General features: G+C 43.6%; 1 protein-coding gene across 1 annotated transcript in view; it reads right to left on the bottom strand.

The window, feature by feature from the left end:
* Positions 1–4,363: 4,363 nt before the first annotated feature.
* LOC115192698 (Golgi apparatus protein 1) overlaps positions 4,364–20,304 on the bottom strand; it is a 39,390-nt gene continuing 23,449 nt past the window's right edge. The window contains exons 4-25 of the mRNA XM_029751478.1: positions 18,812–19,027; positions 17,533–17,736; positions 17,266–17,337; positions 16,834–17,020; positions 16,431–16,645; positions 15,998–16,119; positions 15,768–15,869; positions 13,444–13,597; positions 10,552–10,689; positions 10,221–10,307; positions 10,016–10,078; positions 9,723–9,836; positions 9,412–9,500; positions 9,108–9,318; positions 8,853–8,990; positions 8,327–8,450; positions 8,009–8,151; positions 7,026–7,127; positions 6,648–6,755; positions 6,397–6,517; positions 6,164–6,270; positions 4,364–5,892 (exon numbers count right to left, since the gene is read on the bottom strand). Of these exons, the coding sequence (XP_029607338.1) occupies positions 5,725–5,892; positions 6,164–6,270; positions 6,397–6,517; positions 6,648–6,755; positions 7,026–7,127; positions 8,009–8,151; positions 8,327–8,450; positions 8,853–8,990; positions 9,108–9,318; positions 9,412–9,500; positions 9,723–9,836; positions 10,016–10,078; positions 10,221–10,307; positions 10,552–10,689; positions 13,444–13,597; positions 15,768–15,869; positions 15,998–16,119; positions 16,431–16,645; positions 16,834–17,020; positions 17,266–17,337; positions 17,533–17,736; positions 18,812–19,027 (2,985 nt within the window). The 3' untranslated portion in view covers positions 4,364–5,724. The remainder of the gene's footprint in view (positions 5,893–6,163; positions 6,271–6,396; positions 6,518–6,647; positions 6,756–7,025; positions 7,128–8,008; positions 8,152–8,326; positions 8,451–8,852; positions 8,991–9,107; positions 9,319–9,411; positions 9,501–9,722; positions 9,837–10,015; positions 10,079–10,220; positions 10,308–10,551; positions 10,690–13,443; positions 13,598–15,767; positions 15,870–15,997; positions 16,120–16,430; positions 16,646–16,833; positions 17,021–17,265; positions 17,338–17,532; positions 17,737–18,811; positions 19,028–20,304) is intronic.

The following is a 20,304-nucleotide window of genomic DNA, read 5'->3' as shown; positions in this document are numbered from 1 at the left end:
CAGACATTGGTGAGTGTCAGCTGTTCCCACTGGCTCAGCCTGGGCGCCTGTGTACGCACACATAATGAGTAATGTTATATAGACAGATCTTAGATCAGACCATTCTATTGGCAAACATGCAATCATTGGAAAATAAAATTGATGACCAACGAGCAAGATTAAACTACCAACAGGACATTAAAAACTGTAATATCTTATGTTTCACCGAGTCGTGGCTGAACGACGACATGAACAACATACAGCTGGTGGGTTTTACACTGTATCGGCAGAATAGAACGGCAGCCTCTGGTAAGAAAAGTGGTGTGGTCTATGTATATTTGTAAACAACAGCTGGTGCACGATATCTAAGGAAGTCTCAAGGTTTTGCTCGCCTGAGGTAGAGTATCTCATGATAAGCTCTCGACCATACTATTTACCTAGAGAGTTTATCTGTATTTTTTTGTAGCTGTCTACATATGACCACAGACCGATGCTGACACTAAGACCGCAGTCAATGAGCTGTGTACCGCCATAAGCAAACAGGAAAACACTCATCCAGAGGCAGCACTCCTAGCGGCCAGGGACTTTAATTTCCACCAGCATGTTAAATGTGCAACTAAAAGGTGAAAAAAAACTCTAGACCATCTTTACTCCACACACAGATACGCGTACAAAGCTCTCCCTCTCCCTAAATTTGGCAAATCTGACCATAATTCTATCCTCCTGATTCCTGCTTAAATGCAAAAATGAAGGCAGGAAGCACCAGTAACTTGATCAATAAAAAAAGTGGTCAGATGAAGCAGATGCTAAGCTACAGGACTGTTCTGCTAGCACAGAGTGGAACATGTTCCGGGATTCTTCAGATGGCATTGAGGAGTACACCACATCAGTCATTGGCTTCATCAATAAGTGCATTGATGACATTGGCCCCACAGTGACTGTACGTACATACCCCAACCAGAAGCCATGGATTACATGGCGTGGCAACGAAGTGAATTTAGAGGTATGGCAACGTGACTATGGGATGGAATATGGCACACAGTAGGATGTCATGCAGATTGTGGAGCTGGAGAAAAAAGTTGACTGAAGTTTTGATCACTGGGTATGCTTCAGAATGTACTAAAATCAACAAGAATCTGCAAATTTATGTCCATGTGTCAATACTGGCTGCTTGTGTCACTAGACTAGATGAACTGTGTGCAGAGGGCTGGAATGAACATGAGACCCTCCTGGCTTGGAACCTAAACTGAGGGGGTAGGTGAGTTCGTGTAGATAATCAAAAAGCTGTCCCAAGTGAGTTTTGAGGTTCTGCCTGGCGCTACAACCTCCATCCTCCCAGTGTCCCAACACCTCTCTCAATAGACATTATGCTGGTACTGGTCATTCTATTCGCAGTGGAGAACAGTATAAAAACCTGCAGTCTTTATTAACAAATTGTCCAACTTCATCTGTACAGAACAAAAATCTAAACCAGGGAAATACATTATTCTGTTACATCTCAAGTACATGGCAAAATCAGAGATAAAAGCAAAGGACCTCCGTAAATTGAAACACATTACAAAACATTTTATCATCATAATCTTAAATCATATGTTAGTCATTGTTAAAGTTATCATTTCATTTTGACTTGATGAAAGCTTTAGACAGACAGAAATAACAGTAAGCAACAGTAGAACGACTCAACAGTATTTAATGCAGTCTGGACAGCACAAGAGGGGAGTGCTGGTAAAAAATAATAAGCCATGAGATCTCTTCTAGCCGTCTGTTAGAAGGTTACCCCTCTCCCAAGTTGGGGTATGACCGCTTTGAGGGGTGCACATGCACACCTTTGCTCAGTTTGAAGGGGTGTTAGGAGTGGGCCAGGGGCCTGTGGTATATGTATATATACACACACACACTATGTACATACATGAAGGATCCCTATCTCACACACACTATGTACATACATGGAGGAACACTATCTGGGATTGTCAGAGTAGGCACGCATTGACAAATCTACCTTTTGGATCGTTACAGCAGAGTCCATTTTACAAGTCAAATTATCAACTGTTTTTACAAGCAAGGAAGGAAGGACTCACACCTCATACCAATTCAAGAACAAGGCAATGACATAGTAGCAATAGGAGAAAAACTACTAAAATCCCATTTACATGGCATGACTGTTTTGCGAAAACGATTGTTGAATCATCATGAAAATGCCTTTGAACTCTTCTCGTTGAGAGGGCTTTCCTCTGACTGGATTGGTTAAAGTTTAGGTCCCATCTGAATAAGTACTTTGAGTTCAGTAATAACTAAAACAAAAATGGCAACAGACAGAATTCATTCCCGCACTGAGGAAAGAAGCTCCTGGAGTGACAACACCAAGCCCCTCCCCCCAAACTCTTCCCCCCCACCACCACCCTCGGCTCCCAGGCTTCACTCGAAGGTGAAAGCCTTTTGCTATACAGGCAATAGAGTACCACAGTATGTGTCGTAATACCCATAAAACCTAGTGGTCAAACAGGGAAATGGTTCCAATCGTTTTCCCACCATTAATGTTTTCTATTGTGGATTTTAGAAACACTGAAAATAAGGGCTGTGTTTCATGTAGGCTTACCTTAGCGTGACGTTTTCATAACCATGTAAATCGGTCTCCGACAAGGTCACTTTTATCAACACAGTCGGCTCCATTTACTCTGATTAGAAAATGCTCATTAGCATAAAAGTAGACAACATGCAGAACTGCTGAAATGATTCAAAGGTAAAAAGCTCTGGATTAACTATCCAATGTTAGCTAAATGTAGTAATGAACAAATTGGCTACATTGCTTTAAATTGATAATTATGTGAATTGTCTTGTGCAAGTTTTAAATTGACACAATACCTGTTAGCAAAGGTGTCAACAGGGATTTGTAGTTTTGCATTATGTCTACTTTCATGCTAATTTGCATTTCGAATCAGAGTAAATAGAGCCGAATATATTGATAAAAGTCACCTTGTCGGGTTGAGATTTATATGGTTATCCAAACGTCACACCAGGGTAAGCCTACATGAGAAATAGCCCTTATTTAAGTATTTCTAAAATCCCCTATGTGAAAAACAAATTGGAACCATTTCCTTATTTGACCACTAGGTTTTACGAGTATTTTAACACCACTGTGGGGCTCTGGAGAAAAGGCAACAAGAGAACATTCAAATCAAAAAAAGGACTCAAACTTTGACCATTAGTAAACAAATAAATAAGGCTAGGACCAAACAATATACAGTACCAGTCAAAAGTTTAGACACACCTACTCATTCAAGGATTTTTCTTTATTTTTACTATTTTCTACGTGGTAGAATAATAGTGAAGACAAACTATGAAATAACATTATGGAATCGTAAGTGTTAAACAAATCAAAATATATTTTATATTTGAGATTCTTCAAAGTAGCCACCATTTGCCTTGATGACTGCTTTGCACACTTGGCATTCTCTCAACCAGCTTCACGAGGTAGTCACCTGGAATGCATTTCAATTAACAGGTGTGCTTTGCGGTCAGATTCCTGCAAAGAAACCACTACTAAAGGACACCAATAAGAAGAGACTTCCTTGGGCCAAGAAACAAAAGTAATGGACATTAGACCAGTGGAAATTTGTCCTTTGGTCTGTACAAATGTGAGACTTTTGGTTCCAACCGCCGTGTCTTTGTGAGACGCAGAGTAGGGGAACGGGTGTGCGGTTCCCACCGTGAAGCATGGAGGAAGTGTGATGGTGCTTTTCTGGTGACACTGTCAGTGATATATTTAGAATTCAAGGCACACTTAACCAGCATGGCTACCACAGCATTATGCAGCGATACGCCATCCATTCTGGTTTGCGCTTAGTGGGACTATCATTTGTTTTTCAACAGGACAATTACCAAACACCACCAGCATGTGTAAGGGCTATTTGACCAAGAAGGAGTGATGGAGCACTGCATCAGATGACCTGGCCTCCACAATCACCCGACCTCAACCCAATTGAGATCGTTTGGGATGAGTTGGACCAGAGTGAAGGAAAAGCACCCAACAAGTGCTCAGCATATGTGGGAACTCTTTCAAGTCTGTTGGAAAAGCATTCCAGGTGAAGTTGGTTGAGAAAATGCCAAGAGTGTGCAAATCTGTCGTCAAAGCAAAGGGTGGCTATTTGAAGAATCTCAAATATATAATTTGATTTGTTTAACCCTTTTTTTCGTTACTGCATGATTCCATATGTGTTATTTCATAGTTGATGTCTTCACTATTATTCTACAACGTTGAAAATAGTAAAAATAAAGAAATATCCTTGAATGAGTAGGTGTGTCCAAATGTTTGACTGGTACTGTGCATATATAACTAAAATAACATAAAATGTGCAATGGTTCCAGTATAATTTCAAACAAAAACTTCTCTATAAGCACTTGTCTTTATTTTTTTGTTGCATTGTTCTTGACCCCTTCTACCACCATCCTAACGCCGCTACCGATACCCTTGGCTTAAACCTGCTACATGGGAAGCTTTGGAAATGTTAGTGTTCAAAATTAGACTTATCTTTCTGCACCGTCTGTCACCAGTGTTGTGTCCAATCAGACGACCTAGACCCAGCTCTCCAACTTTGAAATGCCCATTGTTAACTCTGAGTACCTTGAGAGAAATGTGTGTGACTACTCGCCTGGATGTCCAGCCATCTGGTCAATGCTAACCGTTTCTCTACCATACCACCCATGCGGTTAGCATTGGCACTGGAGCCATCTATGATACACTGCCAGGTCTGTCAGTATAATCACAAATGGATGAATCACTATTATTTATCATCAGTTATTATAAGTGTACGACTGATCTAATATACTGTAGGCTGTTGGACTCTTCTATGCGGCTCAGTCGGTGGAGGACAGTTCACACCTGGCAGTCTCATGGCAAATCAGTGAATGTAATAAACATGGGCAACCTGAAGTCAGTCAACCCCCCCACCGGCCTCTCAGGAGAAGAACAATATAATAGAAAAACAGTTAATACTCCCATTTCTCACACACTTTCATTCTCACAAACACACACTAAAAGCAATTTATCAGTACTGAAATCATTGAAAGCCTCAGGAAGAACATAAGTACGGAGAGGTTCTTTCTGTCTCTCTCACATAAACAGTAAGAGTTATTGTGAATCCACCCCCCCCCCCCCAACCCACAGAAAACATCTGTAAAGAAATATTACCTCTAAATGAGATAAAGCAAATAAGAAAACCACTGCAAGAGAAACCAAAAGCAGAATCCAGAATTTTTGCTTATGCCCCATCGGGCTGGCCTAACTGGGCCGCCCGACGGTACAGGTCTGTTAGCGTTAGCTGGTTAGCAGTGGAGCGATGGAGGACAAACAGGTGGCGGCAGCGTCCTTCTAGAAGTCTCCTGTATAACTTCAGAACATCAGTCAGACACTGGAGTGGAGATGGTGGAGGGGTTATGAGTCGGTCTCACAGTCGGAGCATGTCCACACTCACACCAGTGAAACAAACTATTATAGGATAGACTGGGTAATCTAGGCCAGGCCCGCACCCTACGTGGCCCTCCGACAGCATAGCAATGATGACAAAAGCTCGAATGGCTGGCTCCCCCCTAGAAGCCAGTCTCGGGGAGGGATGTGGAGGCGGCTGGGGGGTGGTAGAAGGGGAGGATAAAAAGGAGGAGATGGTTTGTACATGAAGCCAGGCTAAGGTCAGGGCAGCTGGGGCTATGTTGAGTGAGGGCCCTATCCTGGTTCTGTGGCCCCTCTCTCTACCTGTCCTTCTGCTCCTGCATTAATCGCTTGGTGATGCGGCCACACATCAGGCCAAACAGGAAGAGAATGCACACGCTCAGGCCAATCATAGCCAGGATGTAGGTCTTGGAGGGTGAGGTCATCACCTGCATGGCCAGGTCGGAGAAGCCTTCGGCCGGGGCCACCTTGGAGGGACATAGGGGGAGGGGAGCAGGTGTGGGTGTCAAAGTATGAAAAAGTAGAAATTGTTCAATGTGATATTGTGTGAGTTGAATCCTAGGCAATAAGAGGGTAGCATCCACAGATAGCTCAATTCATGACAAAAAATGTACACGCATTAAAAAGTGCGGTGGTAATGTTTGGTAGGTTCGCACTTGTTTTGAAGGGACTCAGGTGCGAGTGTTTAGGCAAGCTAGTGACGTCTTGTTGGTATGTTTGTGCGTGCGTCTTGTTCACCTTGGCAGCGTAGCTCCACATGTCGATGCGGTCCTGCAGTCTCTTCTTACACTCTGGCTGCAGACGCACCCTCTTGTCCTGCAGAGCCTCCATCAGACAGGACATCTCTGACGAGGAACACAAGCAAAAAGGCTTCAACACAGAGGAAAAGGCCTTACAGAGACTGGGATGTATGTAAGAAGGACAGAGGTGTTTGTACAAATGTGCAGGTGGTGTGTGTGTGTACTACTCACGGCGTCCTCGTCCTGGTGGAATGGCAGCACACTGGTGCTTGATGTCCAAAGCGCAGGCCGTGTGGAGGACAGGGTCCACAAAGATGTCTGCCTTACTCTCCTTCAGAATGTTCAGAACCTCCTGCAGAGAGGAGGAGGGGGGGTGAAAAGAGAAATAAACGGATGTTTCTCAGACTCTTGGCTTTTAAGATGGCTGAACATTGTCAGTTTCTGTTTACCAAGAGGAGAGGGAAGAGAACAGAACCACCCACCTTCTTGCAGCCCTCCACTTTGATCTTGAGGAGGTTGACTTTAAGACACTCCTCTACTTGACCGGTCTGCTCCTGGGCCGCAGCCTCCTCTGGACACAGCCGAGAGATCTGACACGCACAAGGGTAACGTATAACCACCATTTCTTAACTGTGTTACAAAGCGTGTGTGTTTGTAATAGTCCTGGGGTGTATTCATTGCGACGATTCCGTAGCGAAATATTTCAACTGTTTACTCCACACGGAAAACGATTTGCAAAGAGTTTCTATTTGGCAAATTCAGGAAGGTCCCTCCCCATTTCGTTCCGTTTGGTTCTTAAAAACTGTATATGGTTTCCATTGCAAGACTTAATGAATACACCCCTGTTTAGACCCAATCACCTCATCAGTGCAGTGAATCTGCAGCTGGGGGTCCAGTCTGTAGTCCAGAGCTGACTCCTGTAGGATCACTCTGATCTGGTCCTCACAGTCTGGAGACAGACGCTGTGGACACACACGTAAGAGAATGGTCTAAGTACACCCACACAGACAAACAGTACGTGTAACCTACCTACCAAACATGGTCCACTATACTGAACAAACATATAAACATGTCAAATGTTGGTCCCATGAGCTGAAATAAAAGATCCCAGAAATGTTCAATATCCACCAAAAGCGTATTGCTCTCAAAAGTTGTGCACAAATTGGTTTACATCCCTGTTAGTGAGCATTTCTCCTTTGCCAAGATAATCTATCCACCTGACAGGTGTAGCATATCAAGAAGCTGATTAAAGAGCTGCACCCTGTGCTGGGGACAATAAAATGTGATGTTTTGTCACACAACACAATGACACAGACGTCTCAAGTTGAGGGAGTGTGCAATTGGCATGCTGACTGCAGGAATGTCCACCAGAGCTGTTGACAGACATTTGAATGTTAATTTCTCTACCATTAGCTGCCTCCAATGTCATTTTAGAGAATTAGGCAGTACATTCAACCGGCCTCACAGCCGCAGACCACGTGTAACCACGCCAGCCCAGGACCTCCACATCTGGCTTCTTTACCTGAGGGATCATCTGAGACTAGCCAGCCGGACAGCAGATGAAACTGAGGAGTATTTCTGTCTGTAATAAAGCTCTTTTGTGGGGAAAACTCATTCTGATTGGCTGGGCTTGGCTCCCCAGTGGGTGGGCCTATGCCCTCCCAGGCCCACCAATGGCTGCACCACTGCCCAGTCGGGTGAATTCCATATATTAGGGCCTAATGAATTAATTTCAATTGACTGATTTCCTTATATGAACTGTAACTCAGTAAAAACAGTTGAAATTGTTGCGTTAATATTTCTGGTCCGTATAAGGAGACCCATTAAACATGTGTAGTCTGACCTGGTCTGCATATTTGAGTTTGAGGCAGGAGACAACCTGTCCCTCCAGCTCACTGTCTCCTGTAGCCTTGTTCAGGATGCTCTGGCAGAATTTAGGGATGTCAGCCTTACATGACTTCCTCAGCACTGGGTTCAACCTGTAGTCTGGACAGAACACAGAAGGAGACAGGGTGAACCATAGGGGTTAGATTGGGGAGACAGGGTGAGAACCATAGGGGTAGGGTAATACTACAGAGGTGTTGTGTACTGTATGTTTGATGAAAGCCATAATCTCTGCTCATATTGTGAGCTATAGTGTATGTGTATATTCAGTATCCACCTGTATTCTGTGTGATCTGTCTCTTTGTGATCATCTGTTTACACTTGGGGTCCATCAGCTCGCTGTTCTTGTTCTGCTTCAGGCACTGCAGCATGTTCTTGGCATCAGCCTCAGTACAGAAACGCTGGCAGAGACACAGACAACACTAGGACACTCAGAAACACAGATGAAGGCAGCGTAGCTGGTGAAACGTTGCTCTTCATTATCGATTAAATGTATTGCATCTATGCAGATTATATACACACACTGGGAGAGAAGACACAGGGGAGAGACCAACAGACAAGCCAGTCATCATGTCTGTCTGGGACAGTCTTAGTAGCATCCAGGGACCTCTCCTTCAGAAAATGATAATTACTCTGAAATGTAACTTAATGCGGACACAACGTAATCAGCAATCATGGTTTGACTGAGGCACCTTTGACAATAGCTACATTGTTGAAAAGTTCCTTACATTCCTTGCTTTGGGTTTGGACCAGGGTCCTTGTGTTATGCATTCGGTGCTAAAATGAGTGTGAAAAGTACATACCCGAATCATCTGCTTGCAGACCCTCATGAGTTGGAAGTCCAGCTCTGGGTCCATCATCTCTACCTCCTGCAGCTTGAACACCCTGTGGTGACAGCGCTGGGTCAGCTGCCTCTTGTTCTCCTTCAGACATTCTATCACCTATTACAAACGTCACAGTCATCAATAGTTGCCATCATCGTAATCAATAGTTATGAAAAATACTATGTTTATTAAATGCTTTTTCAAGGCACACAAACAGTTGTCAGTGGGCCTTACCTGGGCGTTCCCGAAGGCCACGTTCTGGCACAGCCTCCCGATGTCCTGCTTACAGGAGTCGTAGAGCTCAGGCTCTAGACGGACATCCTCAGACATCTCCAGCTCCTCCACCCTCAGCTGCTTACGACACTTGACAGACACGCGCTGCTCCTTGACGTCCTGAAGAGTATCGTTCCTCACTGTGGTGCTTAGACAGAGCACTACGTCCACCCTAGAGAGACAGCAGAGACAATGTTTGGGTCCGTTTAAAGTTTGACTGTAGTTTGGTCAACTATGCCCAGGTTCTCTCTCAGACGGGACTCACTTCTTCTTGATGTTGGGGCAGAGTTTGAGCACATCCTCTTTGCAGGCCATCTTAAACTTGTAGGAGAAACGGAAGTCCTTAATCTGGACCTGAGAGGGAGAAGGGAAGCGCAGAAAAATGGGAGAGAAGCAACTGTCAAAGTCGTGGGTTCAATTCTCACATACTATCAAACTGATGAACTCACTGCAAGTTGCTTTGGATGAAAGCGTTGGTTTAGAGGCATATTGTATGTTTCTCACTTCCATCTATCCAATCATTTCAGATTGGACACCAGTGTTGGGAGTTTATTTGGAATTGGGAGACAGACTCACCAGTTGGAAGTGTGTGACTCCCACAGCACACTTGTCGTTCATCTCCTTCTGGTGTTTGTTTTGCACCAGACACTCCATCAGATCCCCCGTGTCGATCTGGTTATCTGCCACCTCCTGGGAGAGAGAAGGGGAGACGTGGTCAGGATAACCTGATCACTTAAATCAGTTAATGGATCATTTTACATTCTTGACAGGAGAGATATCCCAGTCATTGTTAGTGGAGTTAAAATGGGGGTTGGTGGTATGAGAAACCCTGAGAGGGCACTCGGGGCGGTGGTAGAGGTAGGACTCACGTGACAGTGCGACTGGATGACTGGCTCACAGGCTCTCATCAGCAGGGTCTCAATCTGAATGTCCTGGTGGGAAGAGAGAGAAGAATGCCCTGTTACCATGTGACCAACCATAGTTTACCACAGCCAGTTCTTCTTACAGAGCAGTCAGTCAGCTAGTCAGTCAGTTAGTCAGCGTGTCTGTCCCTGGTACTCCCGTCTCTCTCACCTCAGACGCCAGTTCAGTCAGGTTGCCCACCACATCCCTGCACTCTGACACCAGCTCCTCTAGGTGGTCCTGTAGACACTCCAGTTCCTGGAACACCAAAAAAAAGTCCACGTCAAACTTTTTACACCCTGGTTGTGCAATTACTGTCCCCCTGATCTAGCCCCAATATGTACAGCCATATTCCATAGTAAAGGACTGTCTGCATCCAGCATTTTAAAGCAAAACCATCACGTCAGAGTTACAGGCTACAATTCAATGAATGGATGAGATGGTTTATTATGCAAGTCGTCTGAATTTGCTGTGACAGACAGCAAGTGGTCTCCTCCAGTACCTGTCCAGACTCAGTCTTCTCACTGCACCACTTCCCCAGGTCAGTCATACAGCGTCTCTGCAGCTCGGGGTCCAGCTTCACATCCAGCGCCCTCTGGTGGAGGATACGCTGCACCTCCACTTTACAGTCCCGGGACAGCTAAAGAATATCAAAAAGAATAGAACTCAACATTATAAAAAAAAAAAAAATCAGGATCTGGATCAATTCCATTTCAATCAGGTCAATTGGACTTTCAGGAACTTCCTAAATTTACTGATTTGAAATGGAATTGAGGCCAACCCTGTTTAGGATGCAGGAAAAGTACTAGACAGTAGGGGAGTTAGGAGCCCCCAAGACAGACAGGTGTCAACACTTATGGAAGGCCTCATCAGAATTACATGTTTACTTGTAGTGTACCTTCAGTATATTGAATAGGCAATCACAATAAATAATCCCACTGTTAACGTCACCAATCAACCATTCCAGTCAAATATTAAAAAGGCCCAATGCAGATGTTATTATATCAATATCAAATAATTTCTGGTAAAGATGGTTTACTCAGAGAATATAGCATGATTAGAGAGATTAGAATGTTATTACAGCCATGGTCAAAAAGTGGTCACTGCTCAATAGAACTCGGACACTGCTCCGTGAGCAGAACGGCGCCAACGTCGAGCGTCATCTGACAAGCTAGCTAGTGCCTGCAGGTTCGTGTGTGATAACATGGGCTTTTTATAAATTAAATCCACAGGAAAAAAATATAAAAAATGCGCACACACATTCATTTACAAAGCTATCAAAACAGAATTTCAATATCTACCCTCCCCCATTTTTTTGGTTTATTTCTGAGTTTTCCCTTTAAATCACCATAGAAACAGGCCCTCTCAAAGTTGATTGAACAGGGTTTGAGGAATAGAAAGTCATGGATCTCGAGATGAAAATGACAAGGGTATCAAGTTGATTCTGACTGGTCCAAAACGCGGAAACGCCTCCAAATGTAACCACCTCGCACCGTCGAAATATGGAAGCGACACAACCAAGACCAGTGCGGTCTAAACTAGCAACGTTCACAACAAACAATCTTATTTAATCAACACTGTACAAGGATATTAAATGTTATAATATTGTAGAGAACAATCTAATGATTCACTGTGTGTGATTCATACTGACATAGGCAAAAACATAACTAGGTTTAGACACTAATTGAATTGGCACGTATTTCACGTCATTCTAGAGCAAGAATTTTGCTAGGACTGTCTGGGAGTGGTTATTGGTAGACAGGTTTGGAACTCTTATTGATCTATTAACCAATTTCCCGCCTGGTGATAACACCAGGCAAGCCGAAACTCACGCCAATCAGGCTGATGAGGTCTTGCGTAGATTGCATTTTCAACCAGGAACTACCAGGAAATTACACAGATTCCATTTAACACTTTTACAGTGTTCGTTTCTGCAGGAAAACAGAACTTTGACTGCACTGGGCCTTTTAAGGTAGTCATTCTCAAGACCATTTCCTGAGTATAGTGATCGTTACATCACATAATCCCACTGCTGATACCAATGACACATTCAACATGTAGAGGTGCATGCGCTCATACTTTAAGTCGTATCAAAAACGTACCGTAATTTCCGGACAATAAGCCGCAACTTTTTTCCCACGCTTTGAACCTCGCGGCTTAAACAATGACGCGGCTAATATATGGATTTTTCCCGCTTTCAATTTTTTTTTCTAAAAAAAAATAAACATTCTGTGACGTGCTCAGTTTTTTGGCGGCATGAAGCTTTCATTAGACCAATGAAATTGCCGAACGGGTTAAGGTCAAACAACTTTTTTGTTTACTGTTTAGATTAAATCGAGCGCTCTCAAACTTCCCATCATTCTGATTACGGTAGTCATTTTGTCACCCTGATTCCTGGGGGCACAACAAAGTATTTGCAGCCACTCGACAGTGTAAATCGTGCATTTAAGGTGTCGCTCCGTGTTCAGTGGGAGGCTTGGATGACAAGTGTGGAGAAATCCTTCACTACAACGGGCCGCATGCGAAGAGCAACTTATGGTCAAGTCTGCCAGTGGGTCCTGACAGCGTGGAGCATTGTCAAAAAATCCACTATCATCAACGTGTTTCGAAAGGCTGGACTGCTGCGTGTTGAAGAGGGCTCAGCGGGGGATTTGCCTCCGGATGAAAGTGACGAGAGCGACAATGAAAACGATCCAATATCTGATGAAGCAATTATGAGGCTATTCAACTCCGACACCGAAGGAGATGGTTTCAGTGCACAGGAGGAGGAAGATGGTGACCAATGACTTTCTTGGTAGGCTACTGTTTACTGCTATTTTTTTATTTTTTGTTACAAGCCGTGTTTCATTAAAGCATATTTATTTTTGTTACAAGCCGTGTTTCATTAAAGCCTGTGTAAAGTTCATTTGTTTCAATGTACCGGTAGGCACCTGCGGCTTATAGACATGTGCGGCTTATTTATGTTCAAAATAATATTATTTTTTAAATTCAGTGGGTGCGGCTTATATTCAGGTGCGCTTAATAGTCCGGAAATTACGGTAATCGAAGACATTCTTTAACAAGCAAAATTTATAATATGCCCTCATTTTGACCAGAATCAACTTCAGGAATCAGAACGCAATCAAATCGTGATAATCACCACCAACAAAAACACTGAACTTACAACGGAAACACGTCTTCCTGTTTTTTCCACTGCATTTCCCTTTTAAAAAGGACAACACCTTCAGAATGTACTGAGGACAGATGCATTTCTAAAAAGGTCCTAGATCACTTCAGACAATATTTTGGTTTTCTATGATAATTTGACATTTAGCTACATCTATATTGATGTTCCTCTACATTAGCCACTGATAGCTACTTTTTGTGCAGCGCACTGCGGTGAAATCAGTCCTACCCGTCGTCCCTGCTCTTCTGTGCGGTAGGCGTGGCGGTACAGACAGGAGAAGATGGCACCAGGTGGCATCATCTCACTTGTCTCGTTCCAGCTGTGGGTGTGGCACAGGCGGGAGGCATCGCCTTGGCACTTCTTATAGAGGATGGGGTCCAGTCTGGCAGACAGTAAGAGGAGTGTGTGTGAGGATTAAGCAAATACATTTATAACATCCTTTTACATCAGCAATTGTCACAAAGTGATTTTACAGTTACCCGGCCTAGACCCAAAAAACAAGCAAAAGCACAGTGTAGGAAACCATACCAGGGCACACTGACCAGGCATACTAAAAACCCTTAATATGGAGTCTGATCAGGCTCCTAATAGGCTTTGAATGTGTGAAGCATATGAGACAAAAATTACAAGATTGTTTAATACTGTTTATGCATCGAAAAGCTATTATGAGTACTCTCTCATCTGTATCTGTGGGGCTGAGTTGGGCCTCTGGAGCTTGAGCTGACAACTGAGTTGCAGCCTGAGATTACATAGACAACATGTGGTGGGTGTAACCGAGATAGCCTGGAGGAGCAAAAGAATCTGGGAAACTAAACCGGGGTTGGGTTAAAACGGCACCAGGTGCAGATAACCATAAGATGAACCCAAGATGGCCGATCTGCACGGGAGGGGTGGAACCAGCCATGACTAAGCATTCTTAGTGTCAGCTATATGAGAAACAGGATTGCTCTGTAAAGGTTAACCTGTCTGGGCTAGGGGGCAGTATTTTCACAGCCAGATAAAAAACGTACCTGATTTAAACTGGTTACTACTCTTGCCCAGAAATGAGAATATGCATATTATTAGTAGATTTGGATAGAAAACACAAAAGTTTCTAAAACTGTTTGAATGGTGTCTGAGTATAACAGAACTCATATGGCAGGCAAAAACCTGAGAAGATTCCAAGTAGGAAGTGGCCTGTCTGCGATTTTGTAGTTCTCCTTTTGCTTGTCTATCGAAACTACAGTATCCGTGGGGTTATGTTGCACTTTCTAAGGCTTCCATTGGCTCTCTAAAGCCACCAGAAAGCAGATTGGGGCGTCTCCTGTCTCTGGGCAAAGTATAGTAACTCAGTTTGTCAGTGGTCTGCCTGAGGACAAAGGGAATGGAAATGCGCGTTCACGAGACCTCGCCATTTTTTCTTTTTCTCTTTGAATGAATACAGTATTGTCCGGTTGGAATATTATCGCTATTTTACGAGAATAAAATCAATTTTTATGTTATTTAACAGCGTTTGACATACTTCTAAGTACAGTAATGGAACATTTGAAAAAAAATTGTCTCGAAATGCGCTCGCGCGTAACCCTTTGGATAGTGACCTGAACGCACGAACAAACAGGGGTATTTGCACATAACTATGGATTATTTGGAACAAAAACAACATTTGTTGTGGAAGTAGCAGTCCTGGGAGTGCATTCTGACGAAGAACAGCAAAGGTAATCCAATTTTTCTAATAGTAATTCTGAGTTTAGGTTGCCCCGAACTTGGCGGGTGTCAAATTAGCTAGCCGTGATGTTTGAGCCATGTACTCAGAATATTGCAAAATGTTCTTTCCCCCAAAAAGCTATTTTAAAATCTGACAGCGATTGCATAAAGGAGTTCTGTATCTATAATTCTTAAAATAATTTATGTATTTTGTCAACGTTTATCATGAGTAATTTAGTAAATTCACCGGAAGTTTTGGGTGGGAATGCTAGTTCTGAACATCACATGCTAATGTAAAAAGCTGTTTTTTTATATAAATATGAACTTGATTGAAGAAAACATGCATGTATTGTATAACAATGTCCTAGGAGTGTCATCTGATGAAGATCAAAGGTTAGTGCTGCATTTAGCTGTGTTTTTGGTTTTTGTGACATATATGCTTGCTTGAAAAATGGCTGTGTGGTTATTTGTGTCTATGTACTCTCCTAACATAATCTAATGTTTTGCTTTCGCTGTAAAGACTTTTTGAAATCGGACAATGTGGTTAGATTAACGAGAGTCTTATCTTTCAAATGGTGTAAAATAGTCGTATGTTTGAAATATTGAAATTATTGTATTTTTGAGGTATTTGTATTTCGCGCCACGCGATTCCACTGGCTGTTGAATAGAGTGGGACGCTAACGTCCCACCTAGCCCATAGAGGTTAAGCTCTCGGCAACACACTTTAAAGTGTGCGGTCGACCAGCCTCATTATTGCAATAAATAATCAATATTGAATAGACGTGATTGTTAGAAGAAATGCCAGTCTCTCACTTGATTAGAATATTCCACGACAAGCATCACCATAAACTAGTAGCATTGCTACTTACTTCCAGTCCCGTGCTATGAAGTACTGCAGCTCCAGCAGCCTGTGTTCACAGTCCTCCACCATCTTCTCGGTGTACAGGTGCTCCATCAGACAAGACAGGATCCTACACACAAGCACTTTAGAGCTTAACAATTCCACAGATACACAAAGTACTGCATGCAATTTGACAAACAAATGTTCTGCTAGCTTTGCGTAAATCAAGCAGAAGAGAGGGACAATTTGGTGACTCACATGGGGTCTCCGTTGCGGATGTGTTTGCAGGCGGTCTGGATGACAGACTCACAAGCCTCGTTCAGGGCCCGGTCAATACGGTAGTCTGCCCCAGGATCAGCCTCCTGGATCAGGGTCTGGAGCTAAGAGAAAGAGACCCAAACCTTCAACAACCACTGTCTGGTAATGGGAGGGTTACACAACTAGATGACTAGGCAAACTGCACGTGTTGTAAAACTTGACAGTGGTTCTCTTTTCTGTTTGACCTCGGTGGTGGAATATCCTAAATTAAACTAATTTTAAGATTAATTCCTGGTGATTTCACGGGCATTTTTTTTTTTTACTACAAAAAATAAACTAAATGAAACAAACCTCTGAACATTGCCCCCTTCCAGACCTCCCCCGCCCACCTTACACAGCAGCACCACTCCTGGGGAGAACCCTGTGAACTCACAGCTTTCTGGCAGAGGTTGTCGATGGTGCCCATGTCTTCTCGGCCCACCCTCATGAGGCAGTGCAGGGTGCGTCCCTTGCGGTGTAGGCCGGAGCAGTGGGCCTCGATCTCCCCACGGCAGTGCAACACAATCTCAGGGCTCAGAGAGAAGTCCTCCATCAACATCCTCCTGTAGTCCAACATCTCTCCCTGACACTCACCGCTTACCGTACGACCTGGAACACACACATCAGGAAAAGTCACATAGGAACTGCAAGTGGGGCACTACAAAGCCATTTCATTTCATTAAGTGGAGAGAAAACCCCTCAAAGTAACAGCAGTGTGACACCGTATGAGAGAAAAACGAATACAGATTGACAGGGAGAGACACAGATATAGATTAGGAAGAGACAGCCAGCCTAACCTCTGTGTACGGCAGACTCCAGACAGAGCAGCAGATATGAGAGGCGGGCCTCGCGGGCGCGGGGCATGTTGGTGTCCACACTGCAGCGGTACTTCCTCAGGTCTGTCTTGCAGGCCTTGGCCAGGGAGTAGCTCACCTTGTAGTCCTGGGTAATCAGCTTCTGACGCGTGGTCAGGGCCTCTCTGCACTGTGGAGGTCAACCAAAACACAGCTCTGGTCACAATCTCCACCTGACTCACTGACTAATAGAATGGAATTACCCCAACAGATATTCCCATTCAAGGGTGTTCTCTATATTTTAGACACCCATGCTGACAAAATGCCTTGCAATAACAGCATTATTCATATGGACAAATGACAAGTAGCAGAAGATGGATATGATTATTTTGGCGATGACTCCGTTCCAACCAGGCTGAAGAGCAGAACACGTACCTTTTCAGACATGGCCTCCTCAAACTTGTGGTTGAAGAGACACTTGTAGACTCTGCCCTCTCCGGCTGGAGTCTGGAAATCAAAGACAATAGAATTGTGATTCAATGATGAATTCATTTTCACATTCCCAAAGTTAGTGACAAAAACACCTTTGCAAGGAGCTTGGATTCAACTCGGATAAAAGTCAATGCATCTGACCCCGAATCTCAATATTTAGCCTCTAATGAAATGAAAGAGACGAGAAGGGAACAGGAAGAAGGTACTCACATTTTCACAGAAGCGCTCACGGTCCTCCCGGCAGGAAAAGTAGAGGTATCTGTCCAGGTGGAAGTCGTCTGAGGAGAGTTCGGCCACACGCATGATGGCCTTCTTACAGTCAGGCCTGATGGCATGGACCCCGGGCTGCTCCTCTGCCTCCCTGACCAGACCCTTCTCCAGGCATGCTATCACCTCACCTTGGGAGTGCACGTCCTGAGGGACAGACAGGGTGGCATGGGGACAGTGAGATGGATACATTCAAGTTGGCTACAGCACTGACAAGCCTTTATGTACTGATGCTTCTCTGTGTGAGGCCAGGAGAAGTGTTAGCGCCCAGAGTTGCGCTTTGGATCCGATGTTTTTATCAAATATTTTATTGCAAAGGATTTCTTTTAGCAATTTAATAGAACACACAACCACAAAAACAGCCAGAGAGGGAAGGAAATACACTAGTAAATACAGAGAAGTTAAATATTTAAAAAAGGACCAACATTTAATTCAGCGTCAGGAGTTATTGCCGATGTGTTGCCCTGACAACTGGCTTTTGATTCCTGAAGGCATGGTCATTAATCATCCTGTAGAAATGAATAATTCAGAGGATGCCAGGATGAAAATATAAATTGTTTAACACTGGGAGTTTTGGGAGCGTGGAAGCTAAATATGTCATAAATCATGACTGAAGTAGCTAAGTTACTGACTGTAGTGAGCGCAAACTCAGGAGGACTCATAGCCAGGAAAACCACACTGGAGCTCAGAGCAGCACAGAGGCAGTAACTCAAGCCTGACTACATTATGCCCAAAGCAGGAAACCTCATGTAGTCATAAGCCATGGTGGAACACAAAGTGTCAAATAAAAAGGAAAACCAAACAAATTAGAAACCAGCACAAACAAAAAATGGGCATATCCTGCGCCTGTCCATTTTTTTTGTTACCTCTAGAGACAGAGACCGATTCATACAAATCTAATGCTATATAAAGCCCTCGTGACAAATTCCTGATTTAAAAAGTGAGCAAGTGTTCCATCTTTAGAGACGTGTAGGCTACTGAGTCGCCAGTGAAATGAGTTGAGAGTAGACAGTAAGAAGAGACAGGTGTGTATGACAGTTAGACAAGGTTAGAGCTATTCCTATAGATGTGGTCCTCTGTAACTCAGCTGTTAAAGCATGGCCAGGATAGTGGGTTCGATTCCTGGAACCAAATGTATGTAAAGCGTCTGCTAAATAGCATGTACTTTGATATATCACAGAGCAATAACAGACAGGTGAGAGAAGGCCACGAGAGCAGTCACCTTCTCGCCGGTGGATATGCTGCCACAGTGCAGGCTGTTGATGTCCTCGCGACAATTGTCCATGAAGCCACAGATGAGGCGGTAGTCGCTGAACACGATGCTGGTCATCTTGGTGATGTACTGGTTGCACTGGTACTCCGTGATGTTGCCGCGGTGATCCACCAGGCAGGAAACCAGGTAGCCCTTTCCTCTCTCCTCCGCCGCACATTCTTTTATCTGAGTGGAAGAAGAGGAAAATTATGGTTAGCGTATGTCACAATATATATCTTTCTTACAAATTTAGCTTGCATGGGCATCAAAGGCCTGTGCACGTAGGGATTAAGCCAAAACCAATTCATGATTAAAGAAATTGAAGGAACTACTATAGGCAGGCCACTTTTTTCTGTAATTTAAGCTTTTCCAGTTAAGTGCATGGGTGTGTTAGGCCTACTTACAAACGGTGTGTTGGTACTAGGTGTTGCTAGGTGCCAGAGACAGTGACAGTAGCATGACACTTTCTAAGGCTTCCATTGGCTCTCTACAGCCACCAGAAAGTGGAATGGGGCGTCTGCTGTCTCTGGGCAAAGTATAGGAGCAGAGTTTGTAAGTGGTCAGCCTGGGGACAGTGAGACTGGAGATGCGAGGTCACGAGAACTCGCCATTTTTTTTTCCTTTCTCTCTTTGAATGAATACAACGTTGCCCGGTTGGAATATTATCGCTATTTTATGAGAAAAATAGCATAAAAATTTTTTAAAAACAGCGTTTGACATGCTCGAAGTACGGTAATGGAATATTTGGAATTTTTTTGTCACGAAATGAGCTCGCGCATTACCCTTCGGATAGTGACCTGAACGCACGAACAAAACGGAGGTATTTGGATATAACTATGGATTATTTGGAACCAAAACAACATTTGTTGTTGAAGTAGAAGTCCTGGGAGTGCATTCTGACGAAGAACAGCAAAGTTAATCCAATTTTTCTAATAGTAATTCTGAGTTTAGGTTGCCCCGAACTTGGCGGGTGTCAAATTAGCTACCCGTGATGGCCGAGCTATGTACTCAGAATATTGCAAAATGTGCTTTCGCCGAAAAGCTATTTTAAAAATCGGACATAGCGATTACATAAAGGAGTTCTGTATCTATAATTCTTAAAATAATTATGTATTTTGTCAACGTTTACCATGAGTAATTTAGTAAATTCACCGGAAGTTTGCGGTGGGTATGCTAGTTCTGAACATCACATGCTAATGTAAAAAGCTGGTTTTTGATATAAATATGAACTTGATTGAACAAAACATGCATGTATTGTATAACATAATGTCCTAGGAGTGTCATCTGATGAAGATCAAAGGTTAGTGCTGCATTTAGCTGTGGTTTGGGTTTATGTGACATATATGCTTGCTTGGAAAATGGCTGTGTGATTATTTGTGTCTATGTACTCTCCTAACATAATCTAATGTTTTGCTTTCGCTGTAAAGCCTTTTTGAAATCGGACAATGTGGTTAGATTAACGA

Source organism: Salmo trutta, chromosome 4 (genome assembly GCF_901001165.1).
Source record: "Salmo trutta chromosome 4, fSalTru1.1, whole genome shotgun sequence".
In the NCBI taxonomy this organism is placed as follows: domain Eukaryota; kingdom Metazoa; phylum Chordata; class Actinopteri; order Salmoniformes; family Salmonidae; genus Salmo; species Salmo trutta.
This window is presented reverse-complemented; position numbering and strand designations above follow the sequence as displayed.